Source organism: Corvus kubaryi, unplaced genomic scaffold, assembly GCF_017639235.1.
Source record: "Corvus kubaryi isolate FWS band 111438036 unplaced genomic scaffold, C.kubaryi_AGA036_p1.0 split3-73, whole genome shotgun sequence".
NCBI classification, from domain to species: domain Eukaryota; kingdom Metazoa; phylum Chordata; class Aves; order Passeriformes; family Corvidae; genus Corvus; species Corvus kubaryi.
In genome coordinates this window covers 44400325-44426248 of record NW_024582091.1, presented here as the reverse complement: position 1 = coordinate 44426248, position 25924 = coordinate 44400325, and the positions used below count along the sequence as shown (strand labels likewise).

The window sequence follows — 25924 nt, the reverse complement described above, 5'->3', positions numbered from 1 at the left end:
TTCTCTAATGGTTGCAGAAAATGATGATGCAATGATTGAGACCATCATCTGCTTGAAAGAAAAGTCACTGCAGAGAGGGGGAGGAAAACAACTAGGGTGCGAGTTTTGCGAAACTTAAAGTATGTAACTCATACCTCATCAAAAGTATTATCCCCTATTCTAAGCTCTCCTTAAAGAGCACAATTGCCAAAACCTAGTGGTCAACAGCAGTTTTCTCCACTTGAATATGTGTGTTTATGTTTTGTTACAATTTCAACTATTCACTAACTACAGTAACATAAAAGCACAATGAGAAGCCTGTTCTAGCTGCCCAATTGTACAACTGTGATAAAGAGCTATATGGCAATGCAACACTTGAAATGCCATTAACCAGTCTTTTAGCCAATTAGCTAATGAAAACTTTTGTCTTTTGCTGCACCAAAAAAAAATATATCTATATACTGTCCTTCAAAGGATAAAAATGTGCTGCACAACAGATGACAAGTTCTTGTTGACAGCTATAAACCAATTAGTAGGTAAGCTTATCATCCTTATCTCCAGCTCATGGTTTTGCAGGTAGGAGTCTGTATTACAGACAAAGTGTGATTGGGTGCCCTCTGGAAGGTGAAATGGAGAGCAGGCAGTCGCAGCCTTCCTTTAAGCACCTGCCCTTAAGAGGTTGAGGCCACTGGAGAGACTAGTGGCATTTCTCCAGATACATGGCTCAACTAGATTTAGGTATCTGACTTTGCATGAGAAAAAGCATTTATAGCATTTGGATTTACTTTCTCTCTTGGAGTCTGTGAAAGTCACAAGAGACTCCTGAAGAGTTCTGTGCTGTTTTAGTAAAAATGCCAAGCAAAGAATGCCTCAGCATTTTGACATCGGGCCATCACTTCCATATTCCTTTTCTTTCCTTACCACTAAGTCTGAATACTGCATAGTATTCAGTTTAACTTCTCCTGAATTTGAAATGGGTGGCAGAAGCTAAAACACTGTGTTACAGTCCGTAAGAAACTATTCTTCATACTTAATGCCTGCTGCAGTTCACCTGCCCACATCACCAAGATCCTTCCTCAAAAAAGCATCCCCTGGCAAAGAACAGCAACCATCTGAAAAAAATATACACACCTGAAAAGCTAGTAAAGTTAAAACTGACTGGATTTCAACATTTGGAGCAAGAAAGGACTGGTGTTCAGGAATAAATTATTTCCTAATGCAATACTGTATTTTTCACCAGTTACCAGGCTGTACAACTAGGTTAGCCCACTAGGATGAACATGGTTCATCAAATCAACCAGATACACATGTTCAAGCAAACTTGGAACTTAGTTCAGACACACAAATAATGACATCGACCAGACAACACAACTAGAAGTCCATTTAAAAAATTGGTTTTTAAAATAATTTTATGGATTGAAATGGGACAGAACTCATTCTCAGCGGAGGACAAAAAAAATCCCTATCAAGTACTTTACTATAAAGCTCTTTGCACAAGTTACACAAGAGACATTCTTTTATGAAAATTTTAAGCTCAATGCTTCAATCTCGTAAGTCCTCAGAACAGAGGCAGCAATTCAGCTATGTTAATTTTTAAAAGCTTGATGGTTTATAATTTCTCAGACTTGTAAACACCAAAAATGTACACTGAAATGAAGCAATCTTTGAGAAATAACTGGACACAAAAAGTCAATAAACAGACAATATGAGAAACACACATACCTCTTCCATAAAGATAACAAAAATTGGTAATAAAAAAATTGTAAGAAAGTAAAAATTGTAATAAGCTTGAAAGCTTCATGCAACATGTTCTTAGACATTCAAGAACTATTACCAGAAAAGAAAGGAAAACAAAATAATGACAAAGTGGTCTAATGCAAATAAAAGGTCACACGATTGCATGCACTATGGAGTGATGTATTTTTTCAACAGTTGTACCTCATTTACTAAAAACCTGACAGAAGCACTGCTTTTATTGTTTTCTAAAGTAGGATTGTTTAGGTAAGCTCTCTTGTTTTAAAAAACAAGAATTCTTTGTTCTCACAGGAAAAAGTGTTCAACCATTTACTTGTCACATTTGAAGTCTTTCCACTATCACTTAGATGAAATGAAAATGACTTCAGAAGCTTGTTTTACGTGCAAAGTAATACCTCAGTATAGAAAATTCTTTCTTGCTACTCTTTTAATGCTTTTTTTCTTCAAAACTGTACCTCTGTCTGGAGAATTTAGTAATGTTGCAGATGAGGAGGAGAGCCGCTTGTTAATGACTGGATCAACATGTTTCGAAAGGTTCATTGTTGAAACAGACCGCCTGTCTCGATCTAAAACAAATGGAGATAATGCTAATTGACAGCCCACATGCAATAGTGCAAGTTCCTAGCTTACTAGTGGGAGGAGGGAAACAGGACTAGGTCACTCCTGCTCTACCACAAGAACTTCCAAAATAGAATGGATTTCTCAGCAGACGTTGTACAGGTGACTCAAAGACTGGGCACAACACAATTTAAGCTTCAAATGTGTAAAATATTCTGTTCACTGTCACTCCATGGGTTGCAATCTAAAGACTTTCAATATTGTCAGAAAATCTTTGCTCATGACTTACAACAGAAAGCTTCAGGGAAGGACCAAGATTCTTGGAAACACAGTTATTCACAAAAAAAAACACCTTGGCGCCTGAATAAAAGGTGACAGGGCACTGTTACTAGGTAGATGGTCAATATTGTGACAGTGCAATGCTGAGAGATTAGGGAAGACTAGCACACAAAGGAAGTGAGGGTAAGCACAAAATAAATTAAAAGATTTAGTTAAAAATCCCACAGTTATGTATAGGTGCTAAGCCACCCACCACAGAGTTATTTTCAGTGTGCTGAGAATGAAGTCATAGTGAGCCAATCCAACTCAGCACACACCTTAGCAGATTAAAAAAAATCAGCTTCTGAGGAAGGTACTTATAATGCACCTACTTGGCATACATAACACAAAAGATTTATAATTTTATTTTAGTTTCTCTGCAGTTTCTCTAGCAGTATTACATCTTTTGCACAACTGCCGCAGTCAGCATCTGCATCCTGCTGAGGGGGTGATGGTTATTTCAAGAATAGAGACTGCACACACTTCGTGCATATGCGTGTCACAGGAAGTTTGCTATGTCCTTTCTTTTCTCTCTCTCTAAAAAAACCCCAAACAAAAAGAGCTCCAAGCTCCATGTATCGACTACACATTCTCCATTACAAATTTCCATTTGTAAATCTGACGTTCAAAAGATGCTGTGAGAATCAATTCTGCTCTTGCTTATGTTTTAGCATGTACTGAACCTCAGCACTACTCAGCAAGGCACTCAACCATGCTGAAATTCAATGAGGCTTGAGCATATGCATAACTGCTCTGCTGATTCATATTCTGTGTGTGCAAAAATTTGTCTGTACACTGTTTTCAAAGCAGATACAAATTCAGGACAATGACAGCATTAAGGATGGTGCTGCTGAAATATTATTTGCCATTGTTTATTTATGACAAATGTATTAACACTGTATTTACCTGTTCTGTCCTAATAGATTAAATTTTACTCACTGTGTACAAAAAAATTTCATAGAAATAGAGTATATGAAAAATACCTTAACTCTCCCCAGTTCTATGAACTATATAGGATTCACCATAACTGGTTAGACTGAAGAAAGATTCTCCCTACCCCATGTGATTATATGCAGGCTTTAATGTTAGAATGACTTGGTGAGGGCATAGAACTGGCAGACTGGATACTGGGAGGGGAATGAAACTCAGAAATGGGTTTTAAAAAAGGAGACATCTAAATGTTATAACTAAGAACAAGACCTCTGTAGGCTGGCAAGATGATCCCACATTGATCTATGGGGTAAATTGGAGAATGCCCTGTGCAAGTCATTACTGGAGACACAATGTTCAGGCTTCCTGAGAACAGAACAGTATTTGTGGGAATGGGGTGGTGATTTTGATCTCATGTCTCATCTGCCACTGAGAAACTACATAGTGTATCAGTACAGCCATAAAGTTTCTACATATGGCAGAAAGGCTGTACTGCATAAACTGACTTTCTGAAGATGACAAATGACAATATTGAAAATCACCTCTGCTATTAGGCAGGACAACATTTCTCGTGTCAATGAACCTTATTTAAATGAATGACATTCAGCATAAGGATTTGCATACAAATGTCAGCAATACGCATCCTATAAATGTAGAATAGGCCAAATGCAATCTATTGCCTGGAAAATTGCTGCTTTCTTTATCCAAAAAAAACCCAAAAAAGAAACAACAACAAAAAAGGAATTAAAATACCCATGAGCAACAAAACGGCCAACGCAGCTGGTTATGTGTCTGTGTTCATGCGCAAAATAATTGTAAATCCTGCGTGCAGTATGGAAAAAGTGTTTTAGAAAATAACAAAATATTCAAATTTCCTCTCCTTGAATTCCAGTAGATAGAACATTATGCTTCATTTCAGTGAATTGTGCCAAATCTTTAGAGTCAGCCGGCAGTAACTCTCCACCATAAAAACAAACAATAATGAAAAATCTGGTACTAACAACAGTTCTAATCTATCAGCATGGTGTTAAGCATGCATTGCAACTACATGAGGGTGGTTTAGTTACTGATGATCTCACTTCCTGAGAACTAGCTATGGGTAAGGGAATAACAAACCACAGCATTATGTACCAGGTTTTCTAGCACCACCCAGAGATTTGAAGTGGTGCTCCAGGCCTGCTAAATCGAGAAAGGTGAATGATGATTCAAAAAAATAACCTAGGGACAGAATGCAAGACAATGATTTTTCACATAAAATAAAATAAAAATCAAATAAGTTATACAAAGTTAAGCAAAAAAGTAACCTTTTATGAAAAATAACTGTTTATTGAATTTATATATGACAAAGATTTCAGAGCATTCTTTTCTCAATTTTTTTTTTTCCCCTGATGAAAGGTTGGACACATTGAAACTAGAATAGGAAGAAAAGAACTTTAAGTATAACTTTTTGTTAAAAGAAGTAAAGGAAAAGTTCTCTTTTTGGGGTGTTGATTCATATTTAACAGGGCATATACACATTAATGATTGGCAGATTAAGTTAGAGAAGATAATTGGGGAAAAAAAGCATACAGCTAAAATTCACTTAAATTTCCAATCTTTAAGTTTCTTTAGGGGAAGAAAAGGGACTTCTATTTTCCAAAATATCAGTGCAAGGCACAGATAGCTTATCACACAGAACAATTTTTCTTCCTTGTGTCTACTTTAATCTCAGTATTTGGTCATTTCCACCAGACCTACTTTTTGAGACGTATAGGTAGCATTTGCCACAGTAGCTCATATCACAAGATTGACACAGCACAAGCACACCCACATATACACTCACGAACAACAGCAAAGCAGCAGAAGCGAGAAGCTGCAGCAAGGGAGTTACAGAATTAGTCAACTCCTGAAACAAGCTGTAACTTTTGTTCAGATTTCTCCTTGTTATCTTTTTGCTACACAAGAATGTCACAAACATGCCATTGCTAACAATAATAGGACCAAGAGCAAAGAATTCAAACTAACATACACTGAGTCATCCTTCCTTTCAGAAGAAGAAAAGTAAATGCCAGTTAGCTGGAGGGGAAGGGAAACTGGCAAGCAAGGCAAGCCTCCCTCTTTACCTGTGTTATTAATGCGGTTGTGTAGTGTTCCTCCCCAGGACCACCTGTTTTGCCTTTGTTTTGGCTTCTGGCTTCTTTCAATTGTGCGACGTACAACGGCTTCATGTCGTTCCTTAAGTACAACAGGATAATACATTTGGATGCTATTGGGCTTTTAACTGCATTTTCTCATCAAACCCTGCTACCCTCCATCCACATGGACAAAACCAAGCTGGCAGCTTACTATTGTGTTTAAGCTTATGTGCTGCCTACTGAGACACACACCAGAACAAAATTAAGCAGCAAGTAAGCCATAAATAAGTTAGAATGTTAACTGAAATTTTGAAAAGGTAAGATCTTGTGTAGTGGCCCCGCCGCTATACAAACACATCCTAGTGCTACTTCCTATCTACTAAATACCAGAGGAGTGGGAGAGATAGGAAACCAAACACCCACAAGGATGAGGTGACTTACATAGGATCACACTGCACGTACTTCCCAGCTTAACTGAGACAAATCAGCCAAGAGCATATTTCATTACACACTGATTTTTAAAAGGTTTTCTTAGAGCAACTTATATTTAACTACCCTTAAACTGAATGGCTAAGAATTTACAGATAACCCTACAAACCTGACCCAATTTGTGTTTTTCTGCATGAGTTTGCGCAGTGCCATACACTGTAATCCAGGCATGCTCAAACTTCACTGCATTTGATTCATAACAGAAGCAGTACCTGTGCTTAAAATCCTTCCAACACACTCTGTCATACTGACCATGGTTCATGTTGCATTTTTTACATAAGCTCCTGGAGAAGAAGGTTGATAGTACCGTATCTTATGGCAAAAGAAGTTGAAAAGTGTTTTCATGACATTCATTCTTACCTTCTCCTCTTCTAGTTTCTGCCTTCGCTTTTCCTCTACGGCTGCTCGCCTTCTCTCTTCCTTTAGTCTCTGCTCTTCCAGCTTCTTTCTGCGTTCCTCTAGGTGTTTTTCATAATGTTGCCGTGCTCTCTCTTCTCTTTCTAACCAGACAGATTCTCTCGCAGCTGTGAGAAAAATCAGAAATAAAAGTATTAACTTGCTTTATGCAATGAAGTCTTTAATACATTTTGAATAACCAAAGTAGATGGAAAACCTTTAGAACTCATTTTCTTCAGACATATATAATATGCTTATCTCTCCTCCTGTATTAAAATGTACCCTGTCCACACATTGGTATCATTTAATCTCAATTTACTTATTATGAATTACCAACAGTTAAATTATTTGAGCATACAGTTTCTTCATGGAAGAAAGGATTTTTTGCTAGCTTAAAATGCCTAAATACTGAAGTCAGATGTATGTGAACAAACTTCTGTTACACAAACCATGATAATTCTCTGTAGTATTTTACTGAAAAAATACCAGAAAAAGAGAGATAAAACTATCATAACTTTCACCTTTACTGATTAATACAGATCTCTTATGATAGAAGTGGCTGGGATGAGAATTCTAGCACCTGGACCAACAGAAGGAAGGAAGTTATCCACCAAAGAAGTCTAAAGGTAAATATTTATCTCTCACATGATTCCACTTCTTCACAGCTTCAAACAACATGTTTCAGAAGAACTAATCAAGACAAATCAAGAAGCCCTACACAAGATCAATTTTTCTCTGTATCAGGGTCTGAATTTTCATGAATTTTGTAGAACGCAGGCTTGAGCTGCAGTCCACATGAAACCATTGATGTAGAATAGTCTGGATCTCTCCCCACTGCTGCCTTGAAAGCTTTGGGGCCCAGAAGAGTGGAACTAGATTGTTCCCTTATGCAACATCATATGTTTGCAGTCTAAGTTAGAGCTACCTTCACATAGGAAATGCTCCAGACTCTTACAGTATTCTTTCACCATAGTGGTTCATAAATGAATAAAAAAAACCAAAAATCCAACCAAAGCAAACCAACCTACCACAAAAAACCCCAAATCTAGCACACAGATCCTGTTACACAGACCCTGAACGCACTAAGTAACCCAAACAATGTAGTTGTTCAAAACGAATTTAATCAAACCATTTTGCAGAAGTTTTGAAAAATCTATTCTCTTTGAAAGAGCTAAGAGCATCTAAGAAGCATAACTGCATATATCTCATGAAAATCCAGCTAGATACAGCATATCAGCTTTTAATGAATAGTCACTTATGTACAGACTCTAATGATCATATCAAGACAAGCCACTGCTGTGAGCCACAAGACTTCCACAGATCCTGTGATGAACTGGCTTTTTTGTGCCTGGAATCTTCTTATAGTGGCAACCTAGCACAAAAAAGCTCTTTGGTTGTCTGCTGAAAATTAATAAATTAAGAAAAGCAAAAAGAAGCCCCAACAGCTTTCTTAACTGACATCACTGGAATATTAATTTGCCTATAAAAGACATGGAGATTATTTGTTCTTTCTGGTCTTAATGTAAATGGTTAGACTTTCTTGAGGTACTGTTTACGGTGATTTCCATAGGTTTCAGTCTGTCATGCTGATTAGAAAAAGTAATGAAAATAGAACATTTGAACTTTTAAGACTAAATTCAAGAAGAGAAAGGCTGAAAATATATTTATGTACATTCTTAGTGATGGTAAAACAATCTGGATGCTGGACCTCTGGGTAGAACACTTATCTTCAGCTTTCTGCTCCTCAGGGAAGGAATGATAAAAATCACACTTTTGTGATGCAGCAAGACAGCTCAATAACAGAAAGACATATTAGTGATGGATTAACCAAGGAAAATGGAAGTGTTTGGCTGGAATAATTTTTAACAAAAATAATAGATCTGATTCAAAACAAATACCAAAGCTACATCTTTCCATCATCTTTAAGCTACAGGCAAAAAGCAGCAGAAAATGTGCGCTCATCTGCTAACATAAGGAAGTTACTAATTTTATGCTTGGACCAAGTATTTAACAAGCACATGAAAGTATGATTTATGATACATCTGTTTGCTGAAAAAAGTGTAACATCTATTTTCATAATTTAACTTTTTTTGAAGATAGAGAAATAATCTTAACTACTTTTAATTTTTTTTCAAGTATCAATTCCTTAATTTTATTCTGTTAGAGAATCAAAGGAGAACATCTGCTTTGTTTTCACTGCTTCCTATATATGCACTACTGACATTCTTCTGTGAACTTAAGGGCTCAGTTTTTACCACCTATAAGGTAGGTATGTACAGTGAGATAAGTTAGTGTCCTTAGATATATAAGGGTATCTTCAGGGAAAATAAGAAGTTTAAAATAACATTTTTATTTCATTCTTATGTTCCTATTTATGAATTTACAGAAACATTTTCCTGCCACCCCACACAGAAATGAACAAATTGTCTTCTAGAATAAAAAGTTTACTCTTTAGACCTCTGATCTAACGTAAAAAATTAGGGATATATTAAGCTTTATTCTGGACACACAGGTGTGCTTCTAGAAGCACACCATCAAATGCCTTGCTGATAGAAAGAATCAGCAGATGAGCCTACAGCAAACTGAAGGTATCTTTAAAAGGTTTAATCAACCTGAAAGAGCAGCCAATTTGAGGATGTCAAAGGGAAGAATACCAACTTTTATGATGGCAAGTATGGTCCAACAAAAAGGCCTTTTCTTGGGCCTGAGCATTAACAGGTTCATGATCCTTCTCTCCCTTGTCTGACAACATGCAAGATTCATTCAAGGAAAGTTTGGTCATCATTCAGATAGCACCTGCATGCTGAAAGCTTGAATTCCATAGTAACAACTACATTAAAGCTGGTAAGTACAAACAAAAGTCACAGCCTGGTCCATTTTCTATTTCATTCCTTAGTACAATCAATACATTTGAACACAGTCATGTGCTATAAGGACACAAAAGTAGAGCATAAAAACAAGATTTAGAAACTGAGCCCTAGAAATGCTGTTAAATACCTTCTGCTTGTTTGCAAACTAGTAATGCTGGATTGGATTACAAAGCAACATAATTAAGGCTGTGTTTCGGACACCTCTGAAGTGAATAACAGAGCAAGAGAAAACAAGGTCAATCAAGAAAGAGACACTCCAATATTAAGAGACACATAAGACTTGAAACCAATTAATTTTACACTGGAATTAACTAAGGTAATGTGGAAGATGTTAGCTGCACACCGTGCATGTTTCTTTTTTGGAAACAATTTTGTAGCTTCTTTCCCCAACCATACACACACAGAACTATTCTTTGCAGGGGTTTTAGGCTGTGAGGGAAGGAGGAGCATGTACTAAGTGTCAAAGCCTTTACTTTTTGTGTATCTATGTGAAGTAAACAACGTGTCCCCAGATTCTCTTTTTCTGTCCCTTCTACTGTCTCTTCACTCCTTTTTCTTCTGGTTTACTGCCTATATAAAGGCAGATCAGTCTAGCACCATGCTTTCTCAGTCTGCCTTTTGAATCCACCTCAGATGGACAGCTTACCTGAGTAAAGATCCTATAATCTTTGTCAATCTTCCCAGCCTTTATCTTTTCTAACTTTACAGCACTGACCTCAGCAATAGCTTTCTCCTCTGACCGCTCTTTCACCTTTGCTCACTGCCAGCTCTGCACCAAGGCTGTGATTGCCTCATTGCTGCATTAGCAGTAAAATGGATCAGTGATGTTTTAACCATACCTAAAAATGGGGACGTTACACAGAAGTGGCTGACTGAACGAATCAGAAGGTGAACTTCAGAGCTGTAATTAAAGGTGAAGTTAATGTGAGATTCTCTAAGCCAACCTTTCCCCAGTAACCACGCTCTGAGGGACATACATCACAGAAATTTTTAAACTAGTCTTCCTTAAAAATTGTTTTCTTGTCTTATAAACCCTTTCGACATCCAAGTTCTCCAAGCAGGTCCCAAAATTATTCATATGCTAGGGTCAATGATTCCCAGTTTCTGTGGGGCTTCTTTCTGTGGAAATGTTGGATAAAGTTCTGCCCCCAAGTGCCAAGGAAGAAAAAAGACCAGAAGGAATTTACTCACAGAAAAAAATTGTAATTTTTATTAATGTTACTATTTTGCCAATGATCACTTTCAAATGGGACAGGAATCTGCATGGTAATGTGACTTTTAAAATATTATTTTAATGCTTATGCCTGTAAGTATTAAGAATTTAATGAATTTAGCAAACTTGAAACTCAGACACATTCTAAGAACTAAGATTAATCACTCCTCATTTAAGGAGGCATGCTAAGTCAAAAGGCAGTGTTACCATCTTTTGTTCCCAATGCCAGAAATGAAATGAACCACGTGTCCTTGTCAGGATCGCTATAGTGATTAAAAAAAGGTCAGACTTCAAGCAGGATTAGTGTAGATAAAACATGCACAGAAGTGAGACTTACAACTGTTTTCTCAAGAATCAGGGACCAAGATACTGCTAAGTAGTAACATGAAAATTCTTCTTCTTTGCTAGGCCACTACCTAAGGTTACCAGAATGAAACCTTTTTTAAAATCCCAGTTACTTTTCCTGTTGAAAAACACATTTTGATTTTTCTTTCTGGTTAGGCAGGACCAGGTCTATGCTCTGGAACCAGAGACTAACGGGCATGGAACAACTTTCACCTCTACTATTAGACTTCTACCCTCCAAAATGGTGACAGCACTTAATCAGCACATGCAGAAAAGCCCATGGACCTTCCCTGCCAATTCCCAAACCTTGTCTGGGAATCAGGAAGCAGACAGCTAGTTGGCTGGAGCCAAAACCCTGCCAGGATCCATTATAATAGCTTTAGAGCAAGAACAATTAAGTTTTAGCACCAGGGAATACTCTTCAGCACTGTTAAATTTGGCTGTACAGATACAATCATTATGGCAGATAAGGGTAAAGTCCACATGATGAAAAAGCAGTAGTTTTCAGTAAAATTTTCCAGTTTGACCAGGCTATCTACCATGTTTGCCTTCATAAACAAGTCAGTTCCAACATGTGTGTGTCTCAGCATCCAGTGCCAGAACACAGCTGCTCAGCCTGACACATGTAAAGTGCGAAGCAGGAGCCGGAAATGTGATAGCTCCCTTTGCTCTGGCCTCTGGGAACAGTCCCATTTGACAGCTATCACCCTCACCTACCACTGCCTCTCTTGGGATTTCCATCTTGCACAATCCAAGAGGGTTAGTCTCACACAGAGAGATCTGATATCTATGTTTTAAAGGACAGATGTTAACTTTTATGCATAGGTGCTGTGGGAAAGAGTGCTAGTGGAAAGAGCACAAAAATGAAAACGTGGTTACTAAAAAGCAAGTGACAATACTGGAACCATTACTTAGAAATTCAAGCAAGAGCACCCAAATAATCCTTTAAATGTCTGAATGTGCATATCAGCAATACACACATTAACAAGTGGCCAGGAGAATAAAAAGATTGAAACAAACCCCCATCCCAAAATTGATACAACTTCAGTCATGCAAAATAGACTGCACAGAAAAATGTCAAAGAATTAATATTTTTGGAGTGTTGGGATGGCATTTCAAAAGCAATGCCTTTCCTACAGTGAAGGAACTAAAAAATCATTCCTTCTTGATGGCGTGATTTGCTGATTGTGTCCCTGTGTATCTTCTGTGTTATCTAAAGAAAGGCCCAAACCAAAATGTGAATATACTAAAGGTGAAAGGGGCATTTTTGGAGAAGCTTCTTTAATCTTTTCAATTAGGTGGCTCAACATGATTCTCAAGAAACAGCAGATACCGACAGTCCCAGCACATATATGCTATATATATCCAGACAACAAAAATGACAGCATTTCCTACTCTCTGAACTCTAATTAAAAACAAGAATTAGACACCCAAGTGTGCTAAGTAGGATAAGACTGCTAAAATACTATTTCCAGGTGCAAGCAAATCCTCAAGAGTTCAGAGCACACACCAACCCACTTTACCACAGGAAAGCCAAATCTATCACAGCACAGCAGAACTTGAAAAAAATTAAAACTTGAGAGTAAAAAAAGCGGGGAAGAAAAAGGTCTTAAATCATCTGTCCTGCAACATCAGAATATTGCCCAATAAATAAACATAATCCTTATTAAACTGGTACTCCACATGTTCTTAACAGAAGGGTCAAACGACTTAATTTTCCTCAAAAGGCTGGTAACGACCTCCAGGAGTTCAAGCTGCTGAAAGTACAAAACAAAATTACCACCAGCTCTACACCTAGAGAGCTGAGCACTGTCTTTTCCTTTTTTTTTACAGCAAAGAATAATTTTACTTTAGGTATGACTGAAATTCTCAACTTCTGCTTAAGAAGAAGTCTTTGCTAAACCTGACAGATCCCCTGAATCAAAAGGAAAGGAATTAAGTTTAAATCCAACCTAATTCTATTGAAAAAAAAAAAATTCCCTCCTTCAGTTGCTTTACTGCTGCATGGCTGATGTCCCAGTATTAACAAAATTCAACTTTAATTTTTAGCAAGACACATTTATGTAACAATATTATACAACTTAATGTTTAAGAGCGACAGCTTAGAAACTTCTTTGCTGTGGTTCACATGACATGAGTGACTGATTATCTAGGTTCTGCACTAAAATAAAATAAAATAAAATAAAATAAAATAAAATAAAATAAAATAAATTTGCATGCCATTGTAAAAATCATTGCTTTGCTGTACTGGAACACAAATCTCGAGAAACAGCTCCTAAATCATAGCAGACAAATATACAGATGAAAGTACAATGCGACTTTCAATTTTCTTGTTAGTTCAAAATAATTCTTCATGCAAGAACACACAATACACCCATACATCATAGGGACATGCAGAACTCTCCCACTTGGAAATGAAGGATTCCATGTCAAGTTATAAAAACTCCTGATGTTGCTTTTATGTTGCTTTTAAAACATGTCACACAAAATGACACATTTCTCAACAGAAGTCATGTCCTTCTGGTAACAAATACTCATTTATCAATAGCTAAATCAAAGTTGAGTTAAATTCAAGGAAAGCATCTTTCTCTACATTTGAGTAAAGCATTGTTATTACACAAGGATCAAACCTGAGAAAAAAACAAATTCAAGACATGGAACCAACATCTAAGAAAAATGAATTAAAATGGGCCAGTAACATCCATTTGCTCTGAAACCTGAAGAAACCAAGCCTACACATACCATTAACCTCAACTTGAGAAGCAGCTTTTCAGGGATTTGCAAACATCCTGTCATGTTACCCCTTGAGCAAGACAAAACCAAAACTTTCCTTTTCCCCTTCAAAACAATCCTAGTGCATGGCTACTGCAATGTTATAAGGTGCTGGAAAGAAGGGAGGATATAAATGCTATCAAGACCTAGATGACAATTAATCATGGCTCTTCAGGTTAGAAAAAGCAGCATAACTGTCTGGAGTTATAATATAGTTCAATAAACTTCCAGAAGTTAGAAATAGGAAATAAAGAACTTCTGTTTCTCAAGTCCTAAGAACAATTCAGCATTGAAAGAAATCAGAGTAAACATATAAAAAAAGAGGAAATACTTGCATTTCCCAATCTCCCAATTACCACAGAACTTTGTGGCAACCAAACATATAAATGTTGTTCAGAAAGCCACCACTATGGCTTGACATAATTCTTAATTCTCTCACCACCATACTCAGTATACTGCCCGTCAGTAGTCACTTGTTAAGTAGCCCTCACTATTCGCTTGAACTGTGTTATACATATTCAGGCACAGGTGACATAAGATATTGAGCACATCTATTTGACACCTACTAAAGGTTTGACCTGAAAAAAGTACCCCAAGTTTACATTAAAAAATTCAAACCATACATTGGCAACAAATTCTGCAATTCTATTTCATGGTATTCAACATTTTAAGTAGTCTAATCTTAATTGGTAAAATATTCTACAACTTCAAAATTCCATTTACATCAGTGAAGCTCCCTTGCATGATTTCATAATTAAACCTACTTTTCATTCACATTCATAAAAAGGGTGAGAAATATAGTACTGATGAACTAAAAGATCTACTTTAAAGATATAGTAGTGTATCTAAAATGACACTATTGCATATCTAGCACTATCATTTTGCTGAATGCCCCTAAAAGTAAACTGGCCATAACACTGCATGCACATGATAGTCCATTAAAAACAAACAAAAATCAGAGCAGGCCTTACCTAGCTGTTTTTCTCGTTCTTCTCTTCGTTCTCTGGCAAGCCGCTGCCTGTCATCAACCCTTAGTACTGTTGGATGATCTACAAATGAAGGAAGAGAAGTATTAGGCACATAGCAGAAAATCAAGTACTACCAAACCCAAAATTTTAGGAAAATGGCTGTCAAACAACTCTATTTATTCTGCTAAAATAGAACATATTTTCAGAAATCCATCTTATTAAAAAACCCCAGAAAACTGATAATTAGAATGCACTCGTATTTTTTAAGATGTACAATACTTCCAAAGAATAGACTAAGGTGTAACTGTGAATACCCAGCCAGACTACCACTTGTGAAAACCCAGGAAGAAGCTTTGTTTTGTTTCCAAGCCTAAAACAACTTGGCTGCTAGAGAGCATTCTGAAAAAATACTGTTTATTATTCCTGTCTCTCAGAAACGGATCCACAGGAAAATCTACTATAATAAAGCATTGTCTTTCCCTTGATAATGCCTCGGGACAACCAAGAATCCCTATTTCATGACACAAGAACCTCAGCACCCAAGCAAAACACTGATCTGGCTGAGTAGTTCTAAAGTCGTTCTGGCCGAGCCTCTGGAAACAGCATGATATTGATCTCAAAAGATGTTTGTGTGCACATGTGTTAAAAACTCTGGAAAATATATTAAAGGCAGTGAGGGCATCACATGCATGGACTGGTATAATACCAGTCGAGTAAGATGATAGCTTTAACTGATCTTGTAGATTGAAATTTAGCTACATGAGTAGTTCACAACTGTCTGCAACTGGCCGCTTGGATCACAGCAGTTAGACTAAGATAATATGAAAAATTTCTGTCAGAGCCCAGGCTTGACTTTAAACATTCAGGTTTGGTTGGAAAAACATCACTTGCTCAGTGATGATTCTGGAAGACAACAAAGTGCTGAACAGCTAGCATCCGACTTCCAGTCTCAGCAATGGAGCTGTTCCAGACAAAGGGAACAAAATCCAAGTTAGCAATTCATCTCAGCATGCTGCCAAAACTAATTTCCTACTCAGCCTGTTCTGTTAAACCTGGAAAGCTCTTAATTTTATGCTTTTTTCAGTAGCACCGAAAAAGTCTGCTTTGCATAAGAACACAATAAACAAAAAACCCACAGAAAAATAAAAAAGATTTCTGGATATAAATAAATGGTCTGGTTAATTTTAGTATTGAGGGAAACTCAGTTTTAAAGTATTTTAAGATAAAGAATTACCTAGAATACTGTCACCATTAAAGTGCACAAGACAACAGAGTCTTCACTATTCACTGTGAATTTACATGTAAGCAACTTGTAAAAACATGCAGAGTCAGCCTACTTGTGTATAGGCTGCATACCTACGAAAAAAAGTTATTAGCAAACAATACAATGTGTCACAAAACTGAGGTTAAAGATATTCACAAAAGTGAGGCTGTGCTAGACTAATTTTGAAGAGTTATTTGAATTAGATTTAAAAAAAAAATCAATAATGTGCATTTCATCCCCTAACAGAAGTTTCTGCATAAGCATGACAGGATTTCTTGGGTGAACCAGTTCACTAACAGCTATCTACAGTTTAATTACTCTTGAACTCCAATCAGTGAAAAACTATTATCTCAACAACTGTCAGACTAGAGCCCCAATTAAGAGTGTTAACAGCGATGCAAAGTAACAGCCGCAAGGAGAAAGCCCATCGCACAGTTGGCAGGGAGAACCTTCAAACACGAAAGCCCCAATGAAAGGTGCAGCAAGTGAACAGGTCACCAGCAAAGACAAAGGTAATCCATCACCCAGTTACAGGTCAAATCTTTAATGTTGGTTGACTAGCTCATGGTGCTGCCATTTATGACACTGCTCAGCCAGGCTGTGGCAGAGATTTGTCCACCGCATGGTGCATTTGGCTGATGTTCAGCAGTGTGCTGCCTCACACACAGTCCCTTTAGCACGCAGACACAGGTCAAAGGGGTAATAATATTCCTTCTCTCTTGTGACAGCACACAAGATTCACAAAACATGAATTTCTGTAGCATGAGTAATTAGTGCTTGTGGAATAATGCACATTTCCCCTGAAAAACGAGGATTCCCTTCAAGGGCTGTCAGCAAAGTCAATGTAACATTGAGTTGACAGAAAATGATGAGGCACTGGGGAAAAATGTAGAAACCTGCTTCTTTCAGAATATCCTTCCAGTGGGCTTTTTTTTTCCCTTTCTTGAGAAGAGAGATATCCCTACCGGGGAGAGGCAACAATTCTTCAAAGAGGCAGGAGGGTTACATGGACAGGCAAACTGAAAAGCTCTCCCTTAAGGATTCCTAATTATAAGCAAAGGAAGGAATAAAATAAAATTTTAAAGTTGCCCTCTGCCAGTCTGTTCGAAGAGATCCAATTATCTTTCCATATCACACACCTGAGTGTGTTCACACAAGAAGAGCCCCTCTCCCAATACCCCAGGATGTTAGAACAATCCTAAAGAATTCACATTAAGTTGCAGGCTATGCAGAGTGTAAGCGTGTCTTCAGTAACAAGCGATTTTGCATACATTTGGGATCACAAAGAGCTAAATCAATGTTAGTACAAAGATGAGGGTAACACCTTTGTAGCAGACCATCATTGCATTTGCTCTGCTACATGCTGGAGCACATATTATGGGTGCAAGTCTTACACTGATACTTAAAATGTCTCCACTAAGCCTTGAAAATGATCCTTCATAGTTTGGCTACAAGCCCAACCTCCAACATTTGCATTCTGAATCCAGATGTTCTGCTGGCACCCCCAGTGCACAGCATCAATAGTTTCAAACTGTGGCAAAACAAAAGAGTTCATTGGGACTGCTCCCCATTTTATTTTTCATGTCTCTACTCATTAAAAACCCACCAGGCAAATACCTGGGGGATTAGTATTTCTTATTCAGTAGGAATACCAGGACAAACACACAAAGTACTTTGTACTCTCTCTTGTTCATATCCGTCATCAAGCCATAAGATTTAAGTTACTGCGAAAGGAGATGGGAAACATGTCAGCTGCAACAAATCCTGCAAGAATTTATCATTTTTTAGAGAAATAATTACCAACTGGGCATATGCAAAGCCTAACAGACAACACTCCGGGAAGACCCACATGCTGCTTTGGAAGTTGCAGTCTGGTTATGCTGCAATATGTGGGAACTCACACTCAACCACCTATTTCCCTTCACTTATGTAGCAGGCATGGGATTAAGCATTTGTATGATAGGGGTGTTTGGAAAATAAATAAGCCATAGTTCTATAAAGGAGAAATTAATTTTGTGCCTGCTGCTGGAAATTAAGCCTCTAAATTACATATGAAAACAGTATATGTCCATATATTTAGAACACTTACGGCGAGTTCAAAATAATTTTAATAAGTTAATAGTTAATTTTGAAAAGCTTAGAAGCTGTGAACAGTATTTATTTTGCAGAAATTCAGCACTGAAACATCAGTAGGTTTTTGTCCCTAATGATATCAACAAAAGGAAGAAACAAGTTTTACAAATCTTCTGTAGAACTGATACTCAATAAACTCTTAAGCACAGTTGATATTTGTAGCAATTAAGTTCCTAAATTAAAAATTTTCTTATACACTTTGTACATATGGCCAGTTTTTGTGGCTCATACTGTCAGCTACACTCTGCCTTCCCTCGCTCCAGCCCCAAGAATTTTGGATTCCTTTCTACACCCCAGCATAGATGAAGGGAAAATTGGAACAGTTAGGACCCCCTCCTGAGAAATGAAAACTGGATTAAACTATTGCAGAATAAAGTGAGCATTGAACACTGTCCAACATGAAGAGCTCTGGTTTTGCTGTGGAAGGAGGTAATGTTATCTTTATTTTCTCCTCTTTTTCCCACTGCCTATCTGACTGAGAGCAGCCATGAATCCTGTGCTTTGTGAAGGACCCAGCATGCCTGGCAGAGCATGTGAGGTGTGATCTGAACACAGACAGCACTGGGATTCCTTCCCTCCGGGGACATAGGCCAAAAGTACCCAGTTTGGGGATAGAGAAGAGTCCGTCAGTACAAAACAGTCACTGAGCTGCCAAGCTGTCAAGGACTTGAAAGGGGAATGTTACAGCGTGCCTAGTCCTCAGCAACACAAGCACCTCTGCTTTCTCAGGCATCTAAGCAAAATCATTTTTAACTGCATAATTTAATCTTGGGTACCTGAAATGCAACACAAGCAGAATTCAGATATCTAAGTCATCTTCTGGATCTTGGTCTAAGCATGCATGTGGAACAGACCCATGACACCAAGGACTACATTAAGCTTTTTAGTACATACACTTTCAACTGTGTAAGCAAACATGAATTAAATCCACACAATGTACCCGTGAGGTATGGTGAAGTAATGAGAAACATTTGCCCACTGCATAGAGCCCATTACAGAATATGGCATGCTTTGTGGTAAGTGAAGAAACGCCTGAACAGAAGCACATTTATATAAAGCTCCAAATCTTTGCCTACAGCACATAATTCTCATTCATGCACAAATGCAAATACAGTGGCTTCTGTTGTCTTTTCTCACTTCCCAACCCTCATTCCTAAACTATTCTAAAATATAAGTAGATTTTTCCAGTTTTGCTTCATTGCAAACAATCACAGATTCCAGCCTATCCAAACATGAACAGTCACTGATACCAGTTTTGACTGAAACACTAAGTGAGGTACAAAAGCAACAAACTTTAGATGTTTCTGTGACAACAGCTGTTTTCCACACACCATTGAGGCAAACAACCTTGAAACACGGACCATGTGGAATGGTGTACCTGGTTTAGTTCCAGCGTTGCTTTGTCCTGAAGTGACTTTCTTATCTTGTGTTTCAGAACCTTCAGTTGCTAAAATAAGGAAGAAAAGAAGATATTAATCAATGATTTTACTTAATAATAGGTCACTCACCTTATTATAATGAAACTTAAATATTGCTGGATTCCCTTTAAAATCACACTGTTCGAAGATGCGATCACCTTAATGCCATTCTACATCATTTTGCATAGAAAAAAAAACCCCAAAGGCTACACAGAAGGCATTGAAGCCACAACACAAGTTCCCGATTCAAGCTGAAGAAAGAGCCACAAGAAGATTGCATTTTAACAACATGTTTTAATAAGATGTATAAGATGACTTGCAGATCCCAGGTTTCTAAAGGTATGGTACAAGATACTGGTAAAAAACTTCTTTACAAATTTCTAACGCTCCCATAATGCAGGACTGAAGAGAGGACTGTTAATGACCTGAATGAAATCTAACGGAGGAGATATTCCCATTATTTGCAATAGACGTTTGATCAGGCCCTACCAGCCTAGAACAAGATGTAATTCTGGAGCTCTGAATGCCCTTTCAACAATCCTTTATGAAGAAAAAACCCCAGGTGATTCATTACTATTATTCAAATCACAACCATGTCCTTGGTTCAGCATCTGTCTCTAATCAAAAAACAAGCCAAGAAATTAGATGCCATGATTTTTTCATCTTATTACTCATCTTTGTATCCAGCAGTTCCACTATAGGAGAGTTTGAATCCTGAACACACCAATCTGGGAACAGCCTCAAGGCAGACTGTAGGAATTCTAAGAAGCCTTCCACAAACAGCTTGAAAGTATTTGCAAGCAAGGATAAAAAGTTATAAATAAAGCTTAGGGGAGGAAAGACACCGATTCACTTGAACAAAAATATCACTAGAAATGAAAGTTGGAAAAAACCCTGATTACTCCAGATTTAAAAGCTAAACAGGCATTACTGTATTAGACCCACTTTAGAAAACATAATTAAAACAAGTTTTCTTCGGAAGGCTCCAAGCAATTTCTTATGCATGTCAGCTTTACCAATATATACTCAGTACCTCAGTGAGTTCATTCCCTTCATGCCCTCACAGAAGTCTTTGTTTCCTTGCTTACCTCCTTCCACAAGCAAGTTTCAGGATTAATTTAGGGGGTGAAAGGTGGTAGGAAGAACCCATATGTTACATGTACTGTAGCTTTTTTGCAGGGAGAAGGTGGGTGAGGGAAATAGAAAAACAGTGTTTTCAAATGTTTAGTGTTCAAGAGCAATGTTTTGCCAAGAGCAGTGTTCAAAAATAACATCATCTCACAATAAAAATGTGTGAAATCTTAAATAATTGTCAGACACTCCTCTCCCTGTCATCTGTATTGAGTCTCTTGCAATAAACAGAAATAACCACTGTTGAACTTAACAAATACTGATTCCAAATGACAATAAGAACTGTAACACCTTAAAGGCAGCCCAACACAAGATTTTAGTATTTACCATTTTAAAGGCCTCTTACAAAAGATTAGTTTGACCTGTGGGTAGATGGATTGATTTTTGGAAGGTAATTTGAGCACCACTGAACACTTGCACCACCAGGCTTGGTAGGCTCTACCATTATCAAAATCCATACCTGGTGCTGGAGCAAGTCCAGAGAAGGCCAACAGAGTTGGTGCAGGGTCTGGAGCACAAGTGCTATGAGAAGCAGGTGAGGGAGCTGGGGGTGTTTAGCCTGGAGAAAGGGAGGCTTGGGGGAACCATATCGCCCCGTACAACTCCCTGAAAGGAGGGTGCAGTCAGGTGGGGGTCAGCCTCTTCTCCCAGAACAACAAGCAACACCATGAGAGGAAATGGCCTCAAGGTGCCAGGGGAGCTTTAGACTGGATATTAGGAAAAATTTCTCCCCAAAAGAGTAGTCAGCCATTGGAACAGGCTGCCCAGCGAAGTGCTGGAATCACCATCTCTGGAAGTGTTCAAAAATTTGAGGATGTGGCAGCTGGGGCCATGGTTTAGTGGTGAACATGGCAGTGTTATGTTAACAGCTGGACTTGATTTTAGAGGTCTTTTTCCAACTTTAACACTTCTGTGATTCTAAACTTTTTATATCTTACCTCCCCTTGAAGGTATGGCAGTAGTAAAAGGAGATTTTATCCTGCATGTATAAACCATTTAGAACACTCTCAGAATGTAATTCAGTGGGACTACATCACAGTTCCCATCAGCCTGGCCTAGGGCATCACACAGAAGAGGAAACTGTCATAAAATAGAAAAAATACTATTTCTAAGAGTTAGTGAGTACACTGATGTTCTAAGAGTGTCAACACAAATTTCTTTGCATCTTTCATACTGTATATGGGCATTATTTTCTTCAAGCATTATGCCATGGGATTATGCAACACTCCATTAACTTCAGAACAGTGGTTTAAATGCCATCCAGAAAATACACTTGCAAAAAAGCCTATTACACGAAGTAATATTTTTTCCCATATTTCCTTGTCTAACATTTCCTTGGAATATTTTGTGACACAGTTTGAATACACATTCATATGGCCACTCATATGACAAGTGATGAAAAGAACAGATGGCACACCATGAATTTTAACGATGCTGGATATCAAACAAGAATTGGCACAAGTATTTAGTAACCAGTGTAGGTGTGCTCCCACATAAAATACCTATTGCTCTAAGATACAAACAGATTAACCAGACAACTAAACATCTAAAATCCACACCTAAATATTGACAACACCAGTTTCAATACCTAACAGATGCTAGAAGAGTTATAATTTAACTACCTAATACTTGCTCTGCTGCTTATCTTGAACCACTACCTTTACATAAGGGAATAAAAGTTGCATAAAGAAGTGTTAGAGAAGGATAATTTTCTGTGAAGCACAGCTCCTCTCTCTCAGCTCTACCATTACTATATGGCACAGCATGGAACAGAAAGTTGTGCCTCAGTTTCTCTGTGTGAAAAGAGAGGAAAGGGGCGGGGGGGGAGGCAAGAAAAGATATATATATTGTTACTGAATAATATGCATTTGTAAATGCTGAGCTTTCAAGTAAAACCAGTTGCAGGATAGAATTTGGTACATACCAGGTCAAGTAAAAAACTGGCAGATTACTCCTAAAAGAGCAGTTTTGTAATGGAAATGAAATCTATTTTAGAAATCTTTGATCAGTTACGATATGTCTGTGTTCACAATCAGACAGGTTTAATCAATATTTCTATTACCAGGATAAATACAAGCTCTAGAAGGACTGACAAGCAATTTCATGTAGGATGTCAGCTCACCCCATGTCTCATACGGCCATTATAATTATAGTCAATTCCTACAGCAGTTAACAATCTCTGTACCAAGTACCTGTACCAAAGTTTATGTCCTAAAAGGGGAAAAAAACACTTTATAATAATCAGAACTACTTCAAAAGAGCTGTTCCATGATCAGTATCTGTCAGACAAAAATGCCTTTAATAACCTTACAGTCTAAGGTGTTCCTCTTGAAGTAACAAAACCCATTATCTCCAGATTATCCAAAGGAGGCCTGTGTGAGCAGAAGTAGGAATTGTTAGCAGTGGGGAGCAAAACAAGTGCAAAGAGAAATTCTATATTAAAAAGATTCAAAGCTGATGAAAATTCCCATAGAAAACACTGAGAAAGGAGGAAAACTGTAAGCTTTTAGTGCTTCTTTACATGGCAGGTAAGCTCTGGACAAAGAAGACTAGCCTGAGAGACAAGATAATACATTCAAGGGGAAAAACTTAGTTGAGAATTATATCCCCTGGAAGGGTGTGCTGGAAAGCAGAAAGAACATTCACCCAGACCCTGGAAAATGCACTGATTGCCAAACATTGAGATGGGAAGCATCACACTGGCATTTTGACAGGCTTTTTAAAAAACACAAGAGCTGTGCAGAATACAAACACTTGTTTTTCAGACTGTGGCACATCAAGCACATGTTTGCATGATGTGAACCAGCTATTCCCAGTGAGGTGAATGGCAAACCAAAGGCACCACAGCAAGGCTGAGGAGCTGGAAAGAAGATGCTTAAGCTCTGTTCCATTGAAGAAGGGAATCAGCCATAAGACAGACACAGTTCTATTTCCAGAAGGTCTCTACCCCCCGAAGTGTAATCCTCAAGAGATTAAACACAGTATGAAGGGGCACTTGGGGACCACAAGCAAGAGGTGCTGCTCAGACCTGTGTCAAGGTCAGGATGTGCACAGCAGCCCCCCCAGAACTGCATCCTAGCACGGGTCTGGAAAGGGGAGCTGTACAAGGGCTGCACAGCTGTGAATGAGAGCACAAGCACAGGAGAGCCCCAGGCCTGCAGAGAGCCATGTGTGCCTGACAGCACAGGCACACCTCTGCGTAAAGGGTGCTCTGAGCACCAAAGGGGAGAGACCACCCTCCAGTTTCCTGCTCTAATTCTGCAGGTGAGAGAGAAATACTGAGAAGCAGCCACAAGAAAAAAGAAATAGCTAAATCAGAGGAGGAGGGATTACAGGGAAAAAAGAAAAAAATCTAGCTATTCTGTACCTGCCACTTGTCATCTAATCCCCCTGGTATGACTGAACAGCTACTTTTTTTAGCTGCCAAAGAGTGCTGGGGGTGTGTGTTGAGAGACAGGGAAGACATCAGAAATGACAGCTGGAACAAACTCATGCCTCAGTAAAAAAGTGCTGCCAATACATAGCTGAGGAAATTCAGCATTAAACTGGGAAATTTAGAACAGAGCTAACTGGGAACTGATACTGATATATTCTTTACTCCTTAGCATCCAATCCTGCTACCTCCAATTACTTCCTTATGAACACTGCTCAAAAAAAAAAACAAAACCAAACCCAAACAAAAGCCCCACTCTTAAGTTCATTTGCTTATTTTATACAGCATGTCACGCCTGACATGCACAATCTAAAAAATGCATAGTTTGAACTACTCAGAATTAAGCAGAGAACAGAGTATTCTAAGTTTGTAGAAGTAATAATAAAGAAGTGGGTCTAGTCTAGGCAGTTTTTCTAGCCTAGGCAGTTTTATCTAGCCACTGGGAACAGTGGCTAGATAGCATGTCAGTCAAGTCAGAGGTATTGCTGTGCTGGGTGGAGTGTGTTCAAAATGCAGATACAGGTCAGAGCTGACAAAGTTTATTAGCCTAAATTCAGAAACACATTAAGACCGAAGTCCTGAGTACCTGACTCACCGTAAGCATCTGAGCCTTCAGCAACTGGCTGTTCTGTTCTAAAGCAACATCAGTGAACTTTAAGACTAAAGAGTCTCTTTAATGGCAAAACTGGATTGTTTATCCTACAAGCAAATTCCCATGAGCCATGATCCAGGGGCTGAATACAAGGAAAAGCAGAGTTCAACACAAGCTAAAGCTTTTCCACTGCTTGTGACTTTTGCCTCTTCTTACATCCATAGTTTGTGAATAAGACACGTAAAAACTACTCTTCATATTTACAGTAAAAATATATTTTGCAAGTTTTTAGCATTTCATATTCTTTGTGTTATCAATAGTGACTATATATATTTAGACAAACAGTATACTAAGTAATATTTTAGTGCAATTTATTGTTTTAGAGTTAAGTAATGCGCTCATTAAATACTTGTACCCCATACTTACCTTTTACTTGCATTTTAAAATTGTAAGCTTGGGAACAAAGGAAAGTAATCTTTCCAGAGATAAAGAGGTCTCAAAGTTCTATGGCTGGCCAAAAATTACCAAGATGCATGCAGTGCAGCTGATAGATAAAAAAGTAAAAAACAAGCATCTGGATGTTTAATATTAAAACCTTCAGAGTAAGTCAGGACAAAATTCTGATCTGCTCTCTTCTTTAGAAGTGTTGGGGAAAATAAGTTGTAAATAATCCAATTTAAAAACTCACTTGCTAGAGGCTAGTTTTCAAAATCCACTTGTCAATAATGACTCTGAAACTTCCCCTCAAGAAGAGCTCGGGTGAGTTTTGGCCTGGAAACTTGTTCCAGCACAGTTGGAGACAATGTTTCCTGGTGCTGCTGCACTGTACTGGACACTGGACAGACCAAATTTCTTATGCTGCTGCTTCTGCCATCTGTGTCTGAGCTGAACACTTGGTCAATGCTACTCCTTGCTGTCACAGTATAAGTACACTGGAGTCCTAATCTTGTTCAGGGCCTGATATGCTTTTTCAGAAAATTATTATAAAACAGTGCTTTGAGTGAACCAAAATTGTACTGCCACCAACACTGGCTTTGCTTTTGTAAACTCCCATGCCTGCAAACATAACCATTACCAAAGTCAAGTCCTTCAAAACAAGATAGGAAGCAAATTCTCAGCTTCAACTAACACATGCTACAATATGACCCTGCTGAGAAGCTTGAAGATGGATTAGAGACCCAAACACAACAGTTTGAACACAAAACCAAACCATCTCCTTCTCTCATCACCAAAACCCATTTGTACA

The 25924-nt window shown here is 38.1% G+C and overlaps 1 protein-coding gene across 12 annotated transcripts in view; it reads right to left on the bottom strand.

The window, feature by feature from the left end:
• Positions 1-25924, bottom strand: part of MAP7 (microtubule associated protein 7) — a 111712-nt gene that overhangs the window by 29622 nt on the left and 56166 nt on the right. For 6 of the 12 annotated variants that reach the window (XM_042017456.1, XM_042017444.1, XM_042017446.1 and 3 more), the window contains exons 2-7: positions 19483-19551; positions 14711-14788; positions 6504-6667; positions 5643-5754; positions 4672-4758; positions 2190-2300 (exon numbers count right to left, since the gene is read on the bottom strand). In XM_042017456.1, coding sequence (XP_041873390.1) covers positions 2190-2300; positions 4672-4758; positions 5643-5754; positions 6504-6667; positions 14711-14788; positions 19483-19551 — 621 coding nt within the window. Of the gene's footprint in view, positions 1-2189; positions 2301-4671; positions 4759-5642; positions 5755-6503; positions 6668-14710; positions 14789-19482; positions 19555-21591; positions 21665-25924 lie in introns of those variants that run through there. The other 6 variants (XM_042017449.1, XM_042017452.1, XM_042017454.1 and 3 more) reach the window with 4 other exon arrangements.